This window comes from Acipenser ruthenus, chromosome 30, assembly GCF_902713425.1.
Source record: "Acipenser ruthenus chromosome 30, fAciRut3.2 maternal haplotype, whole genome shotgun sequence".
NCBI lineage: Eukaryota > Metazoa > Chordata > Actinopteri > Acipenseriformes > Acipenseridae > Acipenser > Acipenser ruthenus.
In genome coordinates, this window is record NC_081218.1 from 9,487,010 (window position 1) to 9,508,777 (window position 21,768).

Here is a 21,768-nt window from a genome sequence, read left to right on the forward strand (position 1 = left end):
TGTCTAAGTTGCAGTGTGTTTGTGTGTGTGTGTCTGTGTGTACTGAGGGCGGCACCTCTCTACCTCGCTCTCAGAGTATATGGTCCCCTGTGGGTAATTTCCATTTGTTTTTCAGCAAGCAGACAGAGAGTCATTCTGCTGCACTGCACTCATTTTATTTAAAGCTATGCTGTCATGTTCAGAGGCTTTGTCACCAATGTCGATACACTTGCTTTTTTAATGCTTATTCATTTTATTAAAATAAATAAACCTGATTCCTTGCACCATTTCCATGACAAGAGGCCCATATAGATGTCAGTGGTTATTTATTTATTAAGGCAGCATAATGTTAAACAGCAAACTAGCTTTTAACCAACCAATTCGTTACTGGGTTGAGTCTCATCCAGGAAAGCTTCCCATGTCAAGGAATATTCCTGTCCACACATAAGAACCTATAACAAGACAAGGCAGGAAAGATACACACACACCAGAGGGATCTCCTGCACTGCAGCTCCGTTCAGCCGAACACAAGCTCACCTACACAGACAAGGCAGGAAAGATACACACACACCAGAGGGATCTCCTGCACTGCAGCTCCGTTCAGCCGAACACAAGCTCACCTACACAGATTCATCCAATGCTTGTATGTAGATTCATTACTATTTCCAGATTATGCAGTACTTACAGTATTTCATCAGAGAATGCTCAGGAAGTATTATTGCAAGAGTGCAAGAAAAGAAAATAACACACAGCTCACACTCTGTCAAATGTACATAATCCCTCAGATTTTATAAAGCTCTTTGCAGAATTATGATGAGAAATTACATTTACAGATATGTATCCACTACTGGTGGGGAGAAATCATGTAAGAGGAGATGTATTCTGATTTTCTGCATGTAAGAGGAGATGTATTCCAAGCTCCGAGTCATTTCCTTGTTCTCCCCAGACGAGCTTGACTATTTTATAAGTTTACATTTCAAGCCGTTGAGAGCTCTGCTCATGTACTTATCTTTTAAAAAGCTTTATTTTTATTTCCACACAAATCTTTCTGCTTAAACATATTTTAGAAAAGGGGATTCCTCTAGAATATCTGTAATAAAGTTCCCTGGATTCTCTGCAGTACACAACGCCAGTGCGTCTGTCAGCCTGGCAGCTGTTTGCTAATATCTGTGCTGCCTGTCAAGAGATTTCATTTCTTCACAGTTCTGTAATACTTAATAACAACAGGAACAATGGCGTGTCTTTCCAATGACAGCCCTGGCCTCCTGCAACCTGAAACTGGACAGGGGCGGGGCGGGATTTGGAGAAATGAAATTCCAAACCGGACCTGGAATTGTTTTTGCCACTTCGGAAAGAACAAAAGGCAGCCGGGCCGGTAATGAGGGGTGAAAGTTCAGCAGCCCACGTGCAGAGGAGCTGCATCACAAACAGGAAAGGTCACCTTGACCAGACCCCCAGCACTGCTCTATGATTACTCAGCAAACATCCAATGAGAGAGAGGAACAAAAGCAGACTTGAATGGAGCAAACCAGTGAATAATTAAACACACCCTGCCCCCATTAAAAATATATATACTACTACAGTATATAACACTGATGCAAAATCCCCTTTGCACTATTGTGCTGTATTGCTATATTTCTTTAATGCACAATACTGTAGCTATGCAGAGCTGCTATTCAAATAGGACGACAGACTCAATAAGATAGGAGCCAACTTCAGAGATTGAATGTGATTGTAATTGAATAGACACATCTCATCCACTGCAGGTTTAAGACATAAAGATGAATATTTACATTGAAAGCAAGTTCCTTGCACATTGCAAGACCTTCAGAACAATAAAAAAGAAATCGCACACACCCAAGCTGTAATGTACAATGCTTTGTTTGTAAACGTTATTGTAACTATCAACAAGACTGATTGTCACAGCAGACGCTAGCTAAGCAACAACTGATCTCTGATTTCCGGGCTGCTGGAAATGTAAATACAGACGAGGAAACAAGCTGCGGATTTCAAAGTGCTGTGAAAACCGCATCGAAGCAGCGGCCCGGGGAGAGCTTCAAACAAGCAGGATGCTTGAAAAGTGGAAATTGATTTGTTTTATTCCTCCTGTCTCCTGAGCAGACGGGAGTCGAGAGACGAGTGAAGAAGAAAGCGTTTAACAACAAAAACAAACCAGCACCATCCCCGTCCACTGATCCGACACCCTTCAAGGCGTCTGAAAGACGATGTGTTTTTTTTACTCCTTATTCGTTGTGTTTGATGTCGTTGGCTGTGGTGCTGTGAGCCTCTTGCCGGGTCGTCATTGGAAATGAGAATTTGTTCTCACTCGACTCATCTGGATAAATAAAGGTTTTGATTGATTGATAAAATAAGTGTCTTAAAAACCCACCTCCTAGCAAATTATTTAAAAAACTGTTCATAGGACTTTTTTCATACTAGAATTTCCTATCCTCCTTATATATCGATTTTTGAAAATCGCACTGCAAAAGACAGACGAGACGGCAAGCTCATGAATTAGCAGTTAAAAGAGGAGACAGATTTGAGAAAATACTGTAAGGTCCCTCTGATTTGAGAGAATACTGTAAGGTCCCTCTGATTTGAGAGAATACTGTAAGGTCCCTCTGATTTGAGAGAATACTGTAAGGTCCCTCTCATCTCTATCTATTTACCATTTAGCTTAATAGCTCACAGAGCAAGCCTTGGCAAATGCATTTCCTCTTTGCAAATGCAAAAATGCCAACAGTGGCAGCGGCAAGTGGACCCTGACGAACAGAACTTCGTGCATCTCGTGGCCTTTAGGGAGAACAAAGGCAGGGAGAGCTCCATTCAGCTCCTTTATTTTCTCAGATTTATTTCAAAGGCAGCTGCATATCAATGAGCTTTCTTTTCCACCCTCTGTGACATCGCACAATAGGCCCCTGAATGAAGGGACCCAGAGATGTCATGACAGCATAGCAGGACAGACAATTGCACAAATTAGACTGAAAGCTAACCTTGATAAAAGGACAGCCTTCTCCAGGACTGTAAAGGACTTTTTGATCTCTCTCAGCAGTGACCGGCCTGCTTTTTAAAGAGTGGTGCATCGTCTTCCACTGCCCCCTCACTGTATGGTCACACCACTACAAGCACTGAAACGTGCTATTTCTGGGTTTGAACTTCCCAGGATGAGCAGAGCAGCTAGTTTACTCCATCACAGCTGTGAGGACTGCCCATAAAAACAGGTGAACTGGCTAATGCCTTTACAAACCCCTCAACCCAAATGTTTTGAAAAGCACAATTAGGGTCCCCCTGAAAAGTGAGATAGTCCCATTACCCCACACATAAAATAATAGAGAGGAATTGGAGGGACACTCCTTCCAATCCAAGAGGAAAGCAGCAGTGTTTGAATAAACTCAAATATATAAATTTCTTTATTATCTATCACTGGTTATGGGTATGAAAGTATCCACGCTAAGGCCCCTGGGAACACAGACAGTTGCAACAACCCTTATAAATGTTTACCACAGCATATTTCTTTGGTTTTCCGAAGGCTATACTATGTATTTACCCTGGTTTGTCATGTTTATTAATATGCTTTATCATACCGCACTATTCTTTACAGTGCTTAGCTGTGCTTTATTACACGTTGCTATGCTTTTACAATGGTAAGCTTTTAGAAGTGAAATTACATAACAAAAGTAAGAATTCTGGTTTCTCTGACTGTTCAGCATTTAAAAAAAAAATATATATATATATATATATATATATATATATATATATATATATATATATATATATATATATATATATATATATATATATATAAAATCAAATACTACCCTCTCTCCAGAAAAACAGTTGTAATCATTGAGTGAGGCTCTTGTGAATCTGATAACTTAGACAGCAAGAGCAGTCCATACTGCTTGGACCTGAATGTCAAGACAAGCTCCCACTCTACAATTACTGCAGGACCTGCGAGAGGCGCCAAGAGGAACCAACAGTGCTGAGCAGCAGAGAAGGTGGATAACGATTAGCATCTCAATGGCAAAGATTAAAACAGAACACAAAACAAGGGATAGAACAGGAACTCCAGTGAAGGAGGTGCAGATGGATGTACTGAGGACATCAGTTTAGAAGAACTGATATCCGCTGCAATTATCGATCGTTTCAGGTACATTCGGCTGGTGTTTATACATTTACACGTCTTGCCAAATGCCTTTTTATTTAGGTACAGAACACCACAAATAAAGCAGAGAACAGGATGGATTTCCCCAAATCATACATAAACCCAGAGCTTGGTATTATTACCCTGCCACACACACACACACACACACACACACACACACACACACACACACACACACACTACAATATTATTTAATTCAGTGGTTTCCATAGTGATTCCGGTCAATAGGGGCACAGCAGTTAAACCTATAAATTGTTTCACTTGCTGCCCTGTCTGTTGAAATGAGGTTTATGAATGTATGGCCTCTCTACACTTTCAGCACACAGATAACCTCTGCTCTCCTCTGCCAACCCCAGCAATTGTTTTGTTGACTGATAGGTTTGCTGTTAATCTTGGGTTGGCTTTCATTAATGTGTCCACCACCCCCGGCAGACCTGTTCTGGATCAGTTTGCTTTAATCCAGGCAGCTTTTCCACTCCGCTCCAAACTGAACTGTTTCTAACATGCAGCAGGACCCGCATAACCACTTTAAACTGGAAAGAACCTGTTTTCAGGTAGTTATTAAAGGGGTTATTAATGAATTAAACAGGCTGGACTCAATTTACCTTTTCTAATTATGCAGCAGTATGTTGTTAAGTTATATCATTTACAATAACACTGGTAAAGGCATGCATAGTTTTAATGTACCTTGGATTTATCATGTAGAACTCGAGTGATTAACGTTATTGATAGGGTACTTTGTGTCTCTGAAAACACACAGTGGATTCCAATATACGGGGGTGAAATGGAGAATAGCATGGACAAATAAACACGGTCTTGTGAGGCTTTTTGGCAAAACGGCAGTTCAATTATGAATCAGTTCACAGGAGGGGCAGCGAGGAAGCAGCAGCTGCCTGAGCCGGAGGCAGAGACGTTCAAGACAAAACCGAAAAGGTGGATGAGCAGTGATGCGTTTGAACACACGTGGCGGAATCAAAACATTTGTCAAATTGGCTGTCGTGTCGATGCAAACCCCACAGCAAGATTCACAAGACAGAATAGATGTGTGCCAATGGAGCCTATTAATCATTAACCCAATTGGAGGTAGCGCCTTCTCTCCCAAGATAGATAGAGTCTTTTGAACACCTGCTTCAATAGAACCACCCACTGATCTCTGCTGGCAATAAAAAGACATTCCTGGAATTCCCAGGACATGAAGGGTTAAGAGAGTTTCTTTTTACGTCAAACTAGAAAAAAGTCACTTCATGGACTAGAGCACAAAAACAGAACTGGAGCAATGTTAGTTCTGGGGTTTTTAAACCAAGGGAGAAAATTGCTACGCACTTAAATGGTCTTTTTGTACCCTTGGCTCTGCATTCCAGCTAACCCTGAGTAGCGTTTTTTAAAGAGAGAAAGCGCAGCAGCACAGCTTGTCATAAACTCCCGTCTTGAGACAGACCCCCTTTTCTTCTCCGTGCCCCAGCTTGGTCTGCTTGCACTGGCCTTTCTTATTCAAATGCGCGGGACAAAAGAGGAGAGGCAGCGTTATTCACTGTTAAGCTGCGTTGTGTAAAAGCAATGGGAAAGAAGAACTAGTAGAGCCGGGGGGAGAGAGGGGCTCCATCAATTACACACCCCCTCCCAGCCCCATCCCCCAGCAAAGTAGGGGCGAGAGGGGCTCCATCAATTACACCCCCCCTCCCAGCCCCATCCCCCTGCTTTCCAGTTACCTCCACAATCATCCGCTGTTCTTTGCAGTTCACCAGTACAATGCCACCCCCCCCTTTGTGTAGTACGACCAACAGCTAACCTTTCCATTGATCCAGCAGAGCTATTTTACAGCAGGATTGATCAGCAGGTCATAGTGTATGAGACCTTATCACTATCCCTATTCAATGAAGCCAAGCAGTCACATTAGTATTGCTAGTGCACATGGCAGCTAGAATATGAACACCTGCCCTTGTGCTTAAATGAATGGGTTTTATGTAAAAAAATGAATAAAGCAAACACATTAAATACACTACATAAAACACAGAACCTGTTCACACGATGATCACATTAGGTGTTTGTGTGAATCCTTTACATTGTGCAGCAGACTTTTCACTACACTCTACTGATTAAGAAAAAACCCATTTGAAAATACTACCAAGGTGCGACTTGCAAAGGCTGCAAATCCTTCACAATGGAATCTCTATTGATCTGAATGCTCTGCTATTAAAAGACATCTCAGTTAAAGTAATACATTGCCCACGAATGCAAAAAGAGGATGTATTAATTCCTCGTTGAAGAAGGGGCTCCCCCTGGGAAGACGGGACCCTGAGGAGGGCCAGGCCGGGTGTGATTCCATGAACCTGCTGTACAGACACTGAAACCTCAGCCCCTCTCAACACAAACAGTACAGCATGTCCCAGGCTGGTGATTACACAACACAGACACAGAAGAACTGCTTCAGGGAGAATCCGCAATGTGAATGCTCACTTCCTCAGCGCTGTGGAAACAGAACTTCTGTAACATTAAAAAAGCATATTGAAGGCATGCTCAATTATCACTGCAGCAGAGCTCAGCGCTCTCATCAGCTCGGTCTGAACAGCGTCAGTGTCGGGAGAGACACTTTAATTAGCCCTTTCTCTCTCACCCATCATTCATTAACGACTCACTCTGCAGCACACTGACACACTTAAGATTGCAGGAATCCCCACACCTCGCCTCCACTCTGTCCTATAAAACAACAAGCTGTTAAATAAATGATCTTAAACCCTTTCATCATGCAATTAAACTGGAGCAGGGGGACTCCCACACTGCGAGCTGGTCCAGTCAGATACCTTACATGCCACAGGCTGTACAGCAGACTTGAGAACGGGAAAGCGACAAGGTCTCCTCACTGCAACAAGCTGGCCGTCCACAAACAACACAGTACACCTTCCAGACAGCTAACAGGTCAACATCAGCGCCAGTACAGAGAGCATTACACACTGACAGGCTTGGACAAATCTGACGTTAAGCAAATGAGACTTCCATGGAACGACCAGTTTCCAGTGTAGACGATCACAGAGATCATATAGGGCGTGTGCATGTAATGCTGCATGTCACCCCGATGACCATAAAGTGTCCTGACACAGAAACGGTAATGTGTTTCAAACAAACCCGAACTGAGTGTCTAAACTCGGGCAGGGATAATTCAGATTCCAGTTTTGGCCCCATTTGATCAAAACACGGCCTAAGCACGGCTTTCTTCCACTCTCCTAAAAAGAGAGAACTGCACACGAGCGCTGCCAGGACACCAGCTCCACACAGGCCTCCACGGACCACAGCCATCAACAGGGAGGCACTGCCTTCAAGCAGGCTGGGCACGCCGATGGAAAGGGGCCCTCTTCTTCATTGTGCAACTTAATTTTCAACAGTTTTTGGTCGTCACTCATTTCAGTTTGCAGCAGCCTATGACTGCAATGAGTTTAAACAAAAGTTACAATTTGAACAGGTCATATCTGAGGCTGCTTTTAGCCGCAGGGTCGACGCGTTGCTGACTGACATCTATGTCTGCTAAATTGCTGCTGAGTTTTATGTTTTATGATTGACAATGTGTTTTTTTTACTCCTTATTCATTGTGTTTGACGTTGTTTGCTGTGGTGCTGTGAGCCTCTTGCCAGCTTGTCATTGTAAATAAGAATTTGTTCTCAATTAACTCACCTGGATAAATAAAGGTTTTGATTGATTAATTGGTTCTTGTCAGTCACGGCTTGTGTTTCTACAATACTGAGCTATGCTTAACCTTTGTCCATCAACTTCCAAAACAACAAACCCAAAGAGACCCGTATAAGAAACTAAATCCAACAGGCAAAAGTCTCAGCAGGTGCCTTCACACACTAGCCAAAATGTTTGATCTACTCAACTGTTAAAACACCCTGTATACCTGCAACGTAAAAACAACAAGTACTGTGTGCTGCCTTTCTGGGGTATAGATCTACTCCCCTCCCCTGTACTAATTAAAAAGCGCTTTCTTTAAACAAGGCAGGGTCTAAAACTCATTTACATGGAGCTGTGCAGAAGTACCATGTGCCACGACTGAACCCAGAACCAGCTCCCCTTTGATGTTTTCCTTCGGGTTTAATTCTAAGATTGAACTACCCCAATTAACATGGCAATTCTAATAACCATTGCTGGCGGGCTTCATGAATAAACCATGATAATCAACACTGCCCACAGAGGTCTGCAACAGGCTTCAATCTACAACACAACAGTAAAAAAAAGAAAAAAGAAAAAGAAAAAGATTTCTCTGTTCAAACAGCAAGCCAATCAGAGAGGCAGGCTGATCACAGAGAGGTTCATGAATCACCTGCCCCCTGCCCACTCCACACCCGCCTGGTTAAGCAAAGTGAAAACTCCATACCGAGGCACTTGGGAGCAGAAATATTATTATTATTATTATTTATTTCTTAGCCAACACCCTTATCCAGGGCGACTTACAATTGTTACAAGATATCACATTATGTTTACATACAATTACCCATTTATACAGTTGGGTTTTTACTGGAGCAATCTAGGTAAAGTACCTTGCTCAAGGGTACAGCAGCAGTGTCCTCCACCTGGGATTGAACCCACGACCCTCCGGTCAAGAGTCCAGAGCCCTAACCACTACTCCACACTGCTGCCTATAAATAAATAAATACAGAAATAAAATGCTAATCCAGCACCTGCTCAAGCTCTTTTCATCAGTGCGTTTCCAAGTGTACAAGAGATAAAAACTAAAATGCACCTACAGTTACTGGGCGAGCGGTTCTGAATAGCGCGGGTCTGCCGGTACCGTACTGTCCTTTGGGGCAGGGTGGGTATGGGATTGTTTGGACTGTGTGGATCTGACTGAAGTAAAATCACGTCACAGCAACAAGACTCATCTCTGTATTTATTCTTTTTAATGTGAAACCAATCCGCCCACTGCAGCCACACAGTCTCACAGTGAAAGCCACAGCAGTAAGCTGGCAGAGTGCCTGTATCTGTACAGCGCAGTATCAGATTGGATGGGTCTGGGTGCAGAGTGCTCAGTGCAATTCTTATCTTATCTGCACTGCACAATGGAAAGGGGTCTGACAGTCACCATGATATACAATTATAGCCCCTTCAAGCAGCTGGGGGGGGGGGATCAAGCACAGAAATCAATACAGCCCCAAGCTGAGCCCCCGATTGATCAGCCAGGCAGGGCAATTCCAGCTTTCCAGCTCGGATTGAGAATCGACCAGCTTACACTGCTCCTGTCCGTCATCATTGAAGCCCATCGATCGGGTTTCCGAAACAGCAAAGCGGGCAGTGAAGGAAAATAATGGTATGGGTATGGCTGCCACATGACTGCATAGATCAACAACAGAAATGGAGGGACGGAAGCAAGGCTCCTATTGCCAAGTAGTTCCACCCATTCTAGGTTTTACTTCAAGCCTGATTAGCCACAGTGTGTAGGTAACAGGTGAGTCTTATTAAACCAGGAATGGATCAAACTGCTATGCAGTGGGAGTCTTATCTCCACCCCTGTAAACAGCCAGATCAGCCTCCAGGCTCCTCTTTACTGCACTGTCCTGAACAGTAGCCTGAAACACAGAAGAGTCCAGTCATTGCATTCCTGTATAGCAGCACGATAACACCAGCACGACGTTCAGCTGGTATTCCTGAAATGAACCGACACTGATGGCCTAAAGGAGCGTGCACAGAGAGGAAATTGATCTGCAAATTAACTAACTGAAACCAGATACAGACAATTCAGATCTGATGGGGTGAAAGTGACACAACTGAGGGTTATCTTATAATTTCTTGATTTGATAATGTCATTTTGTTACAGTAAATGCAAACGAAAAAGAAAACTCAGGGACAGTAATTCTCCTGCCCAAAAAAAAGAAAAAAGGATAAGACAGAAAAATGTACTAAGCTCAAATTAGCACATTCTGGAAAATATGCCAGTTATGCAAAATTGCTCAAATGTATTAAAATGGAATGAATTACCATTTAAATGCAAACTCCATCCCCTACTGATATGATAATCCAGGGGTGGTGAACCCTGGTCCTGGAGAGCCACTGGTTCTTTTGGTAATCATTCCACGGAGTTCTCAATTACTTTCTTAATTGGTCAACACTAACCTTTCTCTAGGTCTTTAGACATTGATTTAAAGATACCCTGAAACCCTGCAGGATTGTGGCTCTCCAGGACCAGGGTTGGCCACTCCTGTCAGAATCAATTTCTGATGTTATCTGCACCAGATCTGTATCTGTTACAGACAAAGGGAAAGCCAGACAGATTAGATTGAAAAGAACGATGAGGCAGAAGAAGACAGAAAGCAAGACCAACAAGCCAGACAAATACTAAAAGTACCGCACTTAATAGAAAGGTTAACATTGTTATTACAAAAGGTCCGTGTACATTCCGGCCAATCGTTCTTGCATTCTAAATTGGAAATCGGAAAACCAGAAAACGACTTGTTTTTCTATTTCGGTTTTTCATAAAAACAAAAATGTTTTTCATTTTCCAATTTCTGAGTTTAAAATACAAAAACTGATTCAGGCTTGTTTTCCCATTTTTCATACTGCTTTTTGTAACGAAGTATTCGAAATGGAATAATCTGTAATACAAAAATAAATAATAGACTGTAGGGACGAAAAATGAAATCAATCTCCAAGAGTCCGATTTAGAATGCAAAAATGATTGGCCAGAATGTACACAGACCACAAAAGACCTCTCAGTCAGCCATGTGTGTGTCTCCCAGTCCTGGTCAGTCATGTCTGTGTCTCTCACTCCTGATCAGCCATGTGTGTGTGTCTCTCAGTCCTGATCAGCCATGTGTGTGTCTCTCAGTCCTGATCAGCCATGTGTGTGTGTCTCTCAGTCCTGATCAGCCACGTGTGTGTCTCTCAGTCCTGATCAGTCATGTGTGTGCCTCTCAGTCCTGATCAGCCATGTCTGTGTCTCTCAGTCCTGATCACCCATGTGTGTGTGTCTCTCAATCCTGATCAGCCACGTGTGTGTGTCTCTCAGTCCTGATCAGCCACGTGTGTGTGTCTCTCAGTCCTGATCAGCCACGTGTGTGTCTCTCAGTCCTGATCAGTCACGTGTGTGTCTCTCAGTCCTGATCAGCCATGTCTGTGTCTCTCAGTCCTGATCACCCATGTGTGTGTGTCTCTCAGTCCTGATCAGCCATGTCTGTCTCTCAGTCCTGATCAGCCATGTGTGTGTGTCTCTCAGTCCTGATCAGCCATGTTTGTGTCTCAGTCCTGATCAGCCATGTGTGTGCGTGTTTAACAGCAGGGGAAGTGATGCGCCGGTTTAGTGACAGGGCGAGGCAGAGGTCAGGAGAGAGTGTGAGCACTAAAATAGCTTGCTTTGAGGGAATAACCTTCCAACCGCCACAAACTGTATACAAAGAAAGACTGTGTGAAGCCAGCTTCTCTCAGCAACGCTTCATAAATAACCCGAAAGAGAAAGGTTCAACTGCAACATCTTTGTGAAGGACTGATTTAAAGAACGGTTTGTAAAGCCAATTTTAAATCAAGCTTACAGTTCATTAAATCAATTCAACTGTTTTAGAGAAGGTTCAAAGTGAGTTCTCACTTTCCAGAGGAGTGTTTAACCTAAAATAATGTTTGTAAAAAAACTGCCCTGTTTATCTGTACATCCTACTTCATAAACTGCAGCTCTCTCTATCTGAACATCCTACTTCATAAACTGCAGCTCTCTCTATCTGTACATCCTACTTCATAAACTGCAGCTCTGTTTATCTGTACATCCTACTTCATAAACTGCAGCTCTGTTTATCTGTACATCCTACTTCATAAACAGCAGCTCTCTCTATCTGTACATCCTACTTCATAAACTGCAGCTCTCTCTATCTGTACATGCTACTTCATAAACTGCAGCTCTGTTTATCTGTACATCCTACTTCATAAACTGCAGCTCTGTTTATCTGTACATCCTACTTCATAAACAGCAGCTCTCTCTATCTGTACATGCTACTTCATAAACTGCAGCTCTGTTTATCTGTACATCCTACTTCATAAACTGCAGCTCTGTTTATCTGTACATCCTACTTCATAAACTGCAGCTCTGTTTATCTGAACATCCTACTTCATAAACTGCAGCTCTGTTTATCTGAACATCCTACTTCATAAACTGCAGCTCTGTTTACCTGTACATCCTACTTCATAAACTGCAGCTCTGTTTATCTGAACATCCTACTTCATAAACTGCAGCTCTGTTTATCTGAACATCCTACTTCATAAACTGCAGCTCTGTTTACCTGTACATCCTACTTCATAAACTGCAGCTCTGTTTACCTGTACATGCTACTTCATAAACTGCAGCTCTCTCTATCTGTACATCCTACTTCATAAACTGCAGCTCTGTTTATCTGTACATCCTACTTCATAAACTGCAGCTCTCTCTATCTGTACATCCTACTTCATAAACTGCAGCTCTGTTTACCTGTACATGCTACTTCATAAACTGCAGCTCTGTTTACCTGTACATCCTACTTCATAAACTGCAGCTCTGTTTACATGTACATCCTACTTGGTGGTAATTGCAATACTTAAGTTGAATTCATGTTTTCATACTGAAGAAATTAAAACAAAGCCGTGCTTAAGGGAACAAGCTGGTAACCAACACCCAGTAACCTTACTCTTCAACTCCCTGGCAAAGCAAACTAGATGAAGGAAAGGTTTAGCTGAGCAGACAACGCGGGCAATGACAGAGCCATGTGTGACTCAAGTGAACAGTTTAATTCTGATGTGATGAATGTGGATGAAATTACTGGCAAGTTACCTGCTGTATAAACACACATGGCTGTGAATGGGATTGTAGAGAGAAGATTAGCTGGGCAAGGTGCTGTTCTCTTCACCATCCAGGCTGCACAATAAGCTTTTCTGCAGCATCACTTACTAATCTCTCACTACTAAGCTGCTTACTTATATTAGGCAGAGATGGAAATAAGACTCCCATTGCATAGCAGTCCGATCCATTCCTGGTTTTACGATGAGTTTAATAAGACACACCTGAGCTTGTTACCTATACACTGGGGCTAATCAAGCACATGTTAAAACCTGGAACAGGTGGAACTGCTTTGCAATAGGAGTCATATCTCCATCCCTGTTAGGCATATAATAAAGAATTAAAAATGCCTGAGCGACCAGAACAGTACAAGACATACAAACGGATAGACCACTGACTGTGCCTTTTGGGATCACTGAAAGTGACGTTATTGCTGTGACCGGAAGAACAAGTGAAGCAAAGCAAAGCCCTCTGTGTTATCTGTCAGCAGACAATGCCTGACAACACAGTTGTTTTGCTTGTATTTGCTTTCCAAGCACTTCTGAATGTCCAGCAAGACGCTGGGGTGTTTTCTCAATGGTTAAGAGCTGAACCGCATGTTTGCAAATGGCGAGAGTGAAGCAGCAGCAGTTTTTTTTTTTAAAAAAGAGTTTAGTGGTGTAACAGCAAAACAGCAGAAAGCAGGAACCGTGGACACATCAAAGCTTACCGCTGTGCTGTGCGCTGAAAATTAAACTGAATTGTTGCCAGCCTTTTTTATTTTGTATTATTGCTAATAGTCCAATAAATACTCTCTATGCTCACATTAGCCACCTCCCTAGTTCTGCTATATCGAAACGAAAATCCAAAAGCAAACAGTGCCCAAGGTAGGTAGTGTAACAAGCATGCTCCCTGCCTGGGTATTAGTCCACACAACCCCCATTCAAAGTGCAGAGCTCTGACCCAGCAGAGCGGTCCCAGTCAGCAGACAATGGCTTGGACTGCAGTCTTTGTTTCACAGCCAGCCTCATCGCTGCTCCCGGCCCCCAGCCAATTCTCCTGAGGATAATCTTTACAATTCCCACAGGCTCAGATTCATTAGCATAAAGAAGCTTACACCCCACTGAGCCACTCTCCGTTACACTTCCTACCAGTATGATCCAGGAGAGCTGCAGGCACCTCACCCTCCTTCATCACTAACACACTGCATATCCAGGAGAGCTGCAGGCACCTCACCCTCCTTCATCACTAACACACTACATATCCAGGACACCTGCAGACACCTCACCCTCCTTCATCACTAACACACTGCATATCCAGGAGAGCTGCAGACACCTCACCCTCCTTCATCACTAACACACTGCATATCCAGGAGAGCTGCAGACACCTCACCCTCCTTCATCACTAACACACTGCATATCCAGGAGAGCTGCAGACACCTCACCCTCCTTCATCACTAACACACTGCATATCCAGGAGAGCTGCAGACACCTCACCCTCCTTCATCACTAACACACTACATATCCAGGAGAGCTGCAGACACCTCACCCTCCTTCATCACTAACACACTGTATATCCAGGAGAGCTGCAGGCACCTCACCCTCCTTCACACATTGCTAACACGCTCGTAATGGACCCTTTTATTCTCCAAGGATCCCTGCAGCCAGACCGATGTGTCAGGAGCAAACAGAAATCCAGTGCAGTCATTAAAACATGTGAAGCACAGTGCAGTACTGAGGAGAACGCCAGTGAAACGGGGTCTCATGATTGTGTTTCATTATGAGATTTTAAAAGGACAAACATATTCAGGAAAAAACGCAACAAAACAACGTCATACTAATCTGGAGGGCTGAGAGGGTTTCGCAGACAAAGGGTATCAAATGGAAGCTGTTTTGCTCTCATCATCCTTCTAGTTCACTGCTTTGTTACTCTAGCAGGCTTCCCTGATTTTATCAGACCAGCACGAGACCGCTCCATCTAGAATTCATAGGACCTTGTTTGTTTCACAATAGCCATACTTGAATAGAAACTGGTTTCAGAAAGACATACTAAGCATCTGCATAAGGTCTTTCAGTTTTGTAAAATAAATTTAAAAAAACGGTGTATTCCTTAAAATAAAAACAGATGTAAACGGCTTCATGCTTGCAACTGGGTTATCAGCCGGGTGAAAGCTCTGTGTTTGCAACAAAGCTGAGGAAATGTGCCTCTGGGCGGGGAACACATTACATTTTTGTAAAAGCTTACCTCTCAGTGCAAAAAAGGAGAGGTCAAGTGCATATCTTAGGTTTAATTGAATCCTTCCACTAACTGCCATTCATCTTTAAATCAGGACCCCAGCTGAAGACACAATCAATACCTAGGTGAAGCAGCAGCTCAGTCCACGCTCTTCTCATGCAGTAAACGATTCTGCAGGAGTAGAACGCCACAATGCAAAACTGTTGCGTTCCAACATCAAACTTACGCTAAGGGGGGGGGAGGGGGGGGGGGGGGGATCACAAACTGGGGAATTACCAATAAAAAGGAAATGCAACGGCAGTGAAAATACCAGGATGTGCAGAGTAATACAGGGATGGAAATAAGACTCCATTTCGACTCCAGCAGTTCAATCCATTCCTGGTTTTACCGCCCCTGAGCTTGTTACCTACACACTGGCTGAACAAGCTTGTATTAAAACCTGGAATGGATGAAACTGCTAGGCAATCTTACTTCCATCCCTGTAATCATTTGCTGAACACGATTGCTGCATGTTAGTTAATAAATTACGGTTGTAATGTAAGTTTCCACCAATATTTCAACTTGTTTTTGTGGTTTTTGTGGGACACGAAAAAACAAAGTCTGAATTTCACTTCAAGGTGAAGAACACACTCAAATCCACTAACTCAGTTAACTAGAGAAAATAACACTGCCCTGAAGCTCCACATACATAGTATCTAATATCCACCCATCTGCTTCTCAAGAATGAACTACAAGCTCTATTTACACTCAAACCTGACAAGGAACAACAATTAGGATCCATCAGGAGAGGGGCCGAAGATCCACCTGTCCGGGCCTGCCAGCTCAGCTGCTGGCTCTATAATCACCAGCCCTCCAGTGATCGGGGGGCTGGGAGCCGCAGCAGCACACAGGGCAGGCCTCATCACAGGGGCACCCCAGCAGCTGCTGAAGGTGGCAGGAACACTGGGCTCCTAATTGTCAGGACGCAAGCACAGCTGCTCCCAGACAGGGCCTCAGCTTGAACAAAGCTTCTCAAATTGATCACCCAGCATTGTTTTGTTTTTCATTTCCCCCACATCTGTTATTGGGGGAGGTGTCAGCTTAAAATTAACAAGTGAAGTGCTGCTTGAACCCAAATGTTAATTCACCTGTAATGAAGAGGAGGCGTAACAGAAACAGGAGCAGCATTCATGATCGTTTACGAAAACAAAGTAAACAGTAATTCAATATTGCTAATGCTTAATTACTGGTTTTCTGTATAAACTTTGGCTGGCACTTTGTAACAACATACACAAATAGGGCAGAAAATTGCATTGAGTCTAGCAGCTACCCTATAAATACATGGTTTACTGTGTGTGTCTGGGGGTGCGCCAGACTTTAATAATGAACTTCATCAGAAAAAAGGTTAAACTGCTGTGCAATAAGATGTACTTCTAACAGCCACTACTTCAACGTCTTCAACTGCTAGGATTTTATTTTAAATTTTAATTGGAGTAAGCACTTTGAAAATATGGCCCAACAAGCTTATAAAAGCGGCCTTCATGAACACAGCATTTAGGAAGCGGTGCTTACCTGACACAGATACCCTCATGGTGGCTTCCAGGGGTCTGTTGCTGTCCAGCGAGTCGCTCAGCTTGATCTCCCCGGTGGTTTCGTTGAGGATGACCAGGTTCAACTCGTTTCCCAGCTCAAAGCTGTAATGAAGCGTGTCGGAGACGTCAGGGTCACGGGCTGGGATCGTCCCGATCACCCCTGTGGGGAAGCTGCTGGATTTGTTGGTGACGTAATTGTTGAAAATGATCTCGAAGTTCTTAAGCACAGGGACGTTGTCGTTTCTGTCGATCAGTTTGATGTGGATGGTGGCCCGGCTTACCAGCGGGGCCGAGGTGGCCTGGACCACGATCACGTACTCCGACTTGGCCTCGTAATCTAAATCCACAAGCGCGGTCAGCTCCCCGGAGAAGATATCCAGCTGGAACACCTCCGGGATGTTTCCCTCCATGATCTGGTACATAATCTGAGCATTCGTGCCCTCGTCTGGGTCCGTGGCGGTTATGCGGGCAACAACCAGGCCTATAGGGCTGTTTTCTTCCACAAAGATGTCGAACTCGTCCTTCTCAAAGACAGGCGGATTGTCGTTCACGTCAAGGACGGTGACCTGAATGTTTATGGGGGTTTTCAAAGAGGGGAGCCCCTTGTCCACTGCGAAGGCTTGGAGGTCATACACCGGCACGTTTTCCCTGTCCAGTCTCCGCAAAGTCCTGACAATGCCAGAGGTGGATTCGATAATGAAGTCGCTGTCGCCATCGTCTCCTCCCTGGAAGGTGTAGAACACCCTGCCGTTCAAACCAGAGTCCCGATCGGTGGCTGAAACCTGCACCACGCTGGTGTAGGGAGGAACGTCCTCAAACACTGAGCCCTGGTACTGGTCCCTGAGAAACAGGGGCGGGTTGTCATTCACGTCATTGACCAGGATCTCCAAGTAGGTGGTGTCTGATTTCTGTGGAATGCCGTTGTCTTTGGCAGTGATGGCTAAAGTATAAGACACCTGGTCTTCATAGTCCAGCTCCATCTGGGTGGTGACCGCCCCGCTGTCAGAGTCAATCTTAAACTGGGGGATACTGTCCTCCATGAAGTACGTGATTCTGGAGTTTTCGCCAGTATCTTCATCAGTGGCGCTGATGATCACCACAGTTGTGCTGACCGGTCTGTCCTCATTTATATTGACCGTGTAGTGGGAGCTCTGGAAAACAGGCCTGTGCGTGTTGGCATCTGTGACGTTCACGTAGACCTGGGCAGTGTCGAACCTGGTGCCGTCCGAAGCAGTGACAGTCAAAACGTACTGCCTCTCCAGTTTGTAATCCAGAGGCAGAGCCAGGGTGATGAGTCCGCCCCCGCTCTGGCTGGTGATGGAGAACCTGTTCCTGGTGTTCCCGCTGGAGATCTGGTAGGTGACCACGCTGTTAACATCTTTGTCCATGGCGGAGACGGTCACCACGCTCGTGCCGACCGCCGCATCCTCGTTCAACCGCATGTTGTAGGACTTCTGAGTGAACTCCGGGTTGTTGTCGTTGACGTCCAGGATGGTGATGCTGACGCTGGCGGAGGAAGACATTGGGGGAGACCCGTTATCCTTGGCCTCCACCCCGAAGTTATAAAAGTCCACAGTCTCCCTGTCCAGCTCCACCGCCACCACGATCCAGCCGGTGTTGTTGTTGATGGCGAAGGGGAAGTCGGGGGGAGTTTCGATCAGCCTGTACTCCAAGCGAGAGTTCTCCCCCGAGTCGGCGTCGATGGCTTGTATGTGAATGATGGAGTAGCCGATGGGAACGTTCTCCAGAACCGTAGACTGGAAGGGGGTGCTGACAAAGATGGGTGCGTTGTCGTTGACGTCCAGCACCTGCACGGTCACCAGCCCGCTGATGTTGGAGAGCGGGGGTCTCCCCCCGTCCTGCGCCCGGATTCGCAGGGTGTACTCCTTGTTCATTTCATAGTCCAGCTGGCTGACCACATCTATCTTGCCACTCTGGGCGTCAATGTAAAATTGACCCCGCGTGTTGCCACTCATGATGCTGAAGTGGACCAGCGCGTTGTTCCCCTTGTCACAGTCAGTGGCGGTCACCTGCAGGATCTCCGTACTGGGGGCCACATCTTCTGGCACCTGAACCACATAGCGCTTCTCGCTGTACTGGGGGGCATTGTCATTGTCATCCTCCACTATTATAGTGACCGTGGCGGTGGAACTACGTGGCCCTGGGTCCCTCCCTTGATCATTAGCCTCCACTAGCAAGTTGTAGGACTCCACTGTCTCCCTGTCCACTGGACCCCTGGTTCTGATCACCCCTGACCTGGGGTCGATCTCAAACACCCCGTTGGTCCCGTTATTATTGAGGATTCTGTACAGAATGTTGGAATTGATAGGGGCGTCCCCGTCAGTGGCCCTGACTGTAAGAACTTCATATCCAATCTCCAGGTTTTCCCTCACACTTTCCTTGTAATCTTGCTGCTCAAAGACAGGGTCGTGGTCATTAGTGTCGCTGACTGAGATGGTAAGGGTTGCCATGGCAGTCCTCCTGGGGGTGCCATGATCGATAGCTGTCACCCTGAACACATGGGTGTCCTTCGTCTCCCTGTCCAGCTCCTCTGCAGTGCTCACCCTCCCGGTTTGGGGATCGATAGCAAACAGATTGTTAGATCTGCTGTCAAACAGAGCGTCGATGGAGTACTCCAGTCTACCTGCCTCCCCCTCGTCGGGGTCCACGGCTTTCACAACTACCACTGCTGTGCCCGCTGGCTTATTCTCGGGGACTGAGACCTGATACATCGGGGGCTGAAACTGAGGGCTGCTGTTCACATTCCTCTTCCTCCTGCTCGCTATCCCCGCTTCTGACAAGGCTGCCCTCTGCAGTAACTTTTCTAAGTGCTGCTGTCTGAAGGATCCCAGCCCTAACCTCAAGTACAGGGAAATGCTGTGCGCCCCTGCCCGCTCCCAGACCCACGATCTAGCTGCCTGACCTAACCCTCTCCCGTCTACGCACCTGTTGTTACAACGCAGATCCAGTTCCACCAAGCCGTTCCGCTTGAGACAGAGCCCTTCCGAAGCGAACAATCCCCCGCTTGTGTAATAGAAACGTGAATTCCCAGCTATCTCACAGTGCAAATCGCAGGTATCCCACGATTCAGGTAAAAGCTCTCTGATTCTGAATAGCTGAGCCCCGGGTGTATAGCACGCATTCTGGTGGTTTCTGGTGCCCAGCAGGCTTATGATATCCACGTCCCGTTTCGTTTTCCTCTTGTGTTTGTTGAAGCAGTTTCTCCCGTGTACATGCACGTCGTACCGGCTTGTGACCAGGTGGCTAAAGCCCGGGGAAGCCGGGTCTCTGCAGTCGGCCGTAGTGTAAACAGTGAAAGGGTTGCTCGGGAGCCGGGCGCAGCTCAGGCGATGCGAGACAATGATGGTCCCAGCGGCAGAGTCAGTCTCCAAAAATGTCTTTGTGAATTTCGGCGCAATCACCTGGTCCAATGTGCAAGTCCTGCCAGAGCCCAGACTTACTACTGCGCTCCCCGGCTTGGCATTGTCGCTGAGGTGCACGCTGTAGCTGTCCGACAGCGGGGTGCAAGTCAGCAAGCAGGTTAACAGCAGCACAGTCCCCTGGAAGAAACCCATCTCTCCGGGATAAGGTTGTCCCATCATTACAGCAAGGTGCTTTAAACTTTCCTCCGTGCCGGTCTCCGCTGCGTTTTATCCATACTTTGACTGTAATCCACTAGGAAAAGAAAGAAAGTACATGCGGCTCCGGTTAACTGGTAATACACAGAGACACTGTATCCTAGCTGTGTTGTGTGTGAATGATCCGCTCAAAATGGCTCCGACTATTCTCTGTGACTTGCAGGGCAATTCATTACCATAAACCTGCTTCAGAGAGAGAGAGAAGCTAGCAACGGCTCGGCTTGCCCAGGACACATCTTAAAAGGGCAACACCGTATGGTTTGGTTTCGGGGGGGGGCGGGGGGGTGCGGCGGCTGCTGCTTGTCAAGTCACGACTTGTAATTATTTGGATGATGTTTATAGTTATGCATAATTTATTATAATGTGTTATTATCACCATTGCAGTGTAATTCCAAACGCATTTAATACAGTTCATATTCAGGTACATTTTCAAACTTAATTTGCAGCTTTAAAATCGTTTGGATTTTTTTTTTTTTAACTGCATGTTTGAAATAAGAAATGCTTATAATATGCCGTGAAAAGTCCTCCAACTGAGAAAATAAGAGAATGTGGTCTAGGTGCACAGCAGGGAGCATTTCTTAAAAGGGTAACGTGACATAGCCGCATCTGAACGGGGGCCAGTAACCGCCCCACAGTCAGGGAAAGAATTGCACATGTGCGTAATGCGTTTTATCAAGTTCATTCATTATTATTATTATTATTATTATTATTATTATTATTATTATTATTCATCCGTAAACAACATAAATCTTATATTACGTTATATATATATATATATATATATATATATATATATATATATTAGTCACGTGTTTATCGGCTATATGGGTTTATTGTGCATCTAACTTACGTCATCAAACAATTCAAAATAACGCTAGGAGGTTGCTAAAATGATTTGGTTTTGCGTGTATTGTGTGCGCTTTTCTCTTTCTTTGCAAAGTCTGTCCGTCGTTTGTTTGTAGGGTAATGTTTAACTTATTCATGAGAACCGAACTCACACGAACGTATTTTGTGTTTTTGTCATGTTCATGCTAGCACCATGCATCTGCATATGTCAATATTTGAAACGACTTCAAAGTTGTATTTCAGTCCCGTCGTCCCATTCACAATCCATAAATTAGTTTGACGCTTTATTTTTCAGTGGAGTAACATGTACTGATGTATGTAGCCTATGGTCGGAATCAACGTTTCATGTTGTCTTTAGTTTAAATGCTTCCACCTCGAGCAATACAGTGTGGTCTGCGTAAAATAACAGGAGATAATTAGGAGGAAATCGATTTCTCTTGCACTGTTGAGCGCTACAATGACGTCTTTGTAATTGTCACAGTTATCCCCAATATGGATGTTTTTACATAAGCAGTAGCCTATTGTGATTATAGTATTTAATAAACAAAATAAACATCGAGTCAATACAATTAGAAC

At 44.8% G+C, this 21,768-nt stretch overlaps 1 protein-coding gene across 2 annotated transcripts in view; it reads right to left on the bottom strand.

Annotated features, from left to right (window-relative positions):
- LOC117433641 (cadherin EGF LAG seven-pass G-type receptor 2-like) overlaps window positions 1-20,572 on the bottom strand; it is an 82,535-nt gene extending 61,963 nt beyond the window's left edge. For both annotated transcript variants that reach the window (XM_059004774.1, XM_059004773.1), the window contains exon 1: window positions 16,689-20,572. In XM_059004774.1, coding sequence (XP_058860757.1) covers window positions 16,689-20,310 — 3,622 coding nt within the window. In that variant the 5' untranslated portion in view covers window positions 20,311-20,572. The remainder of the gene's footprint in view (window positions 1-16,688) is intronic.
- Between the last annotated feature and the right edge of the window lie 1,196 nt (window positions 20,573-21,768).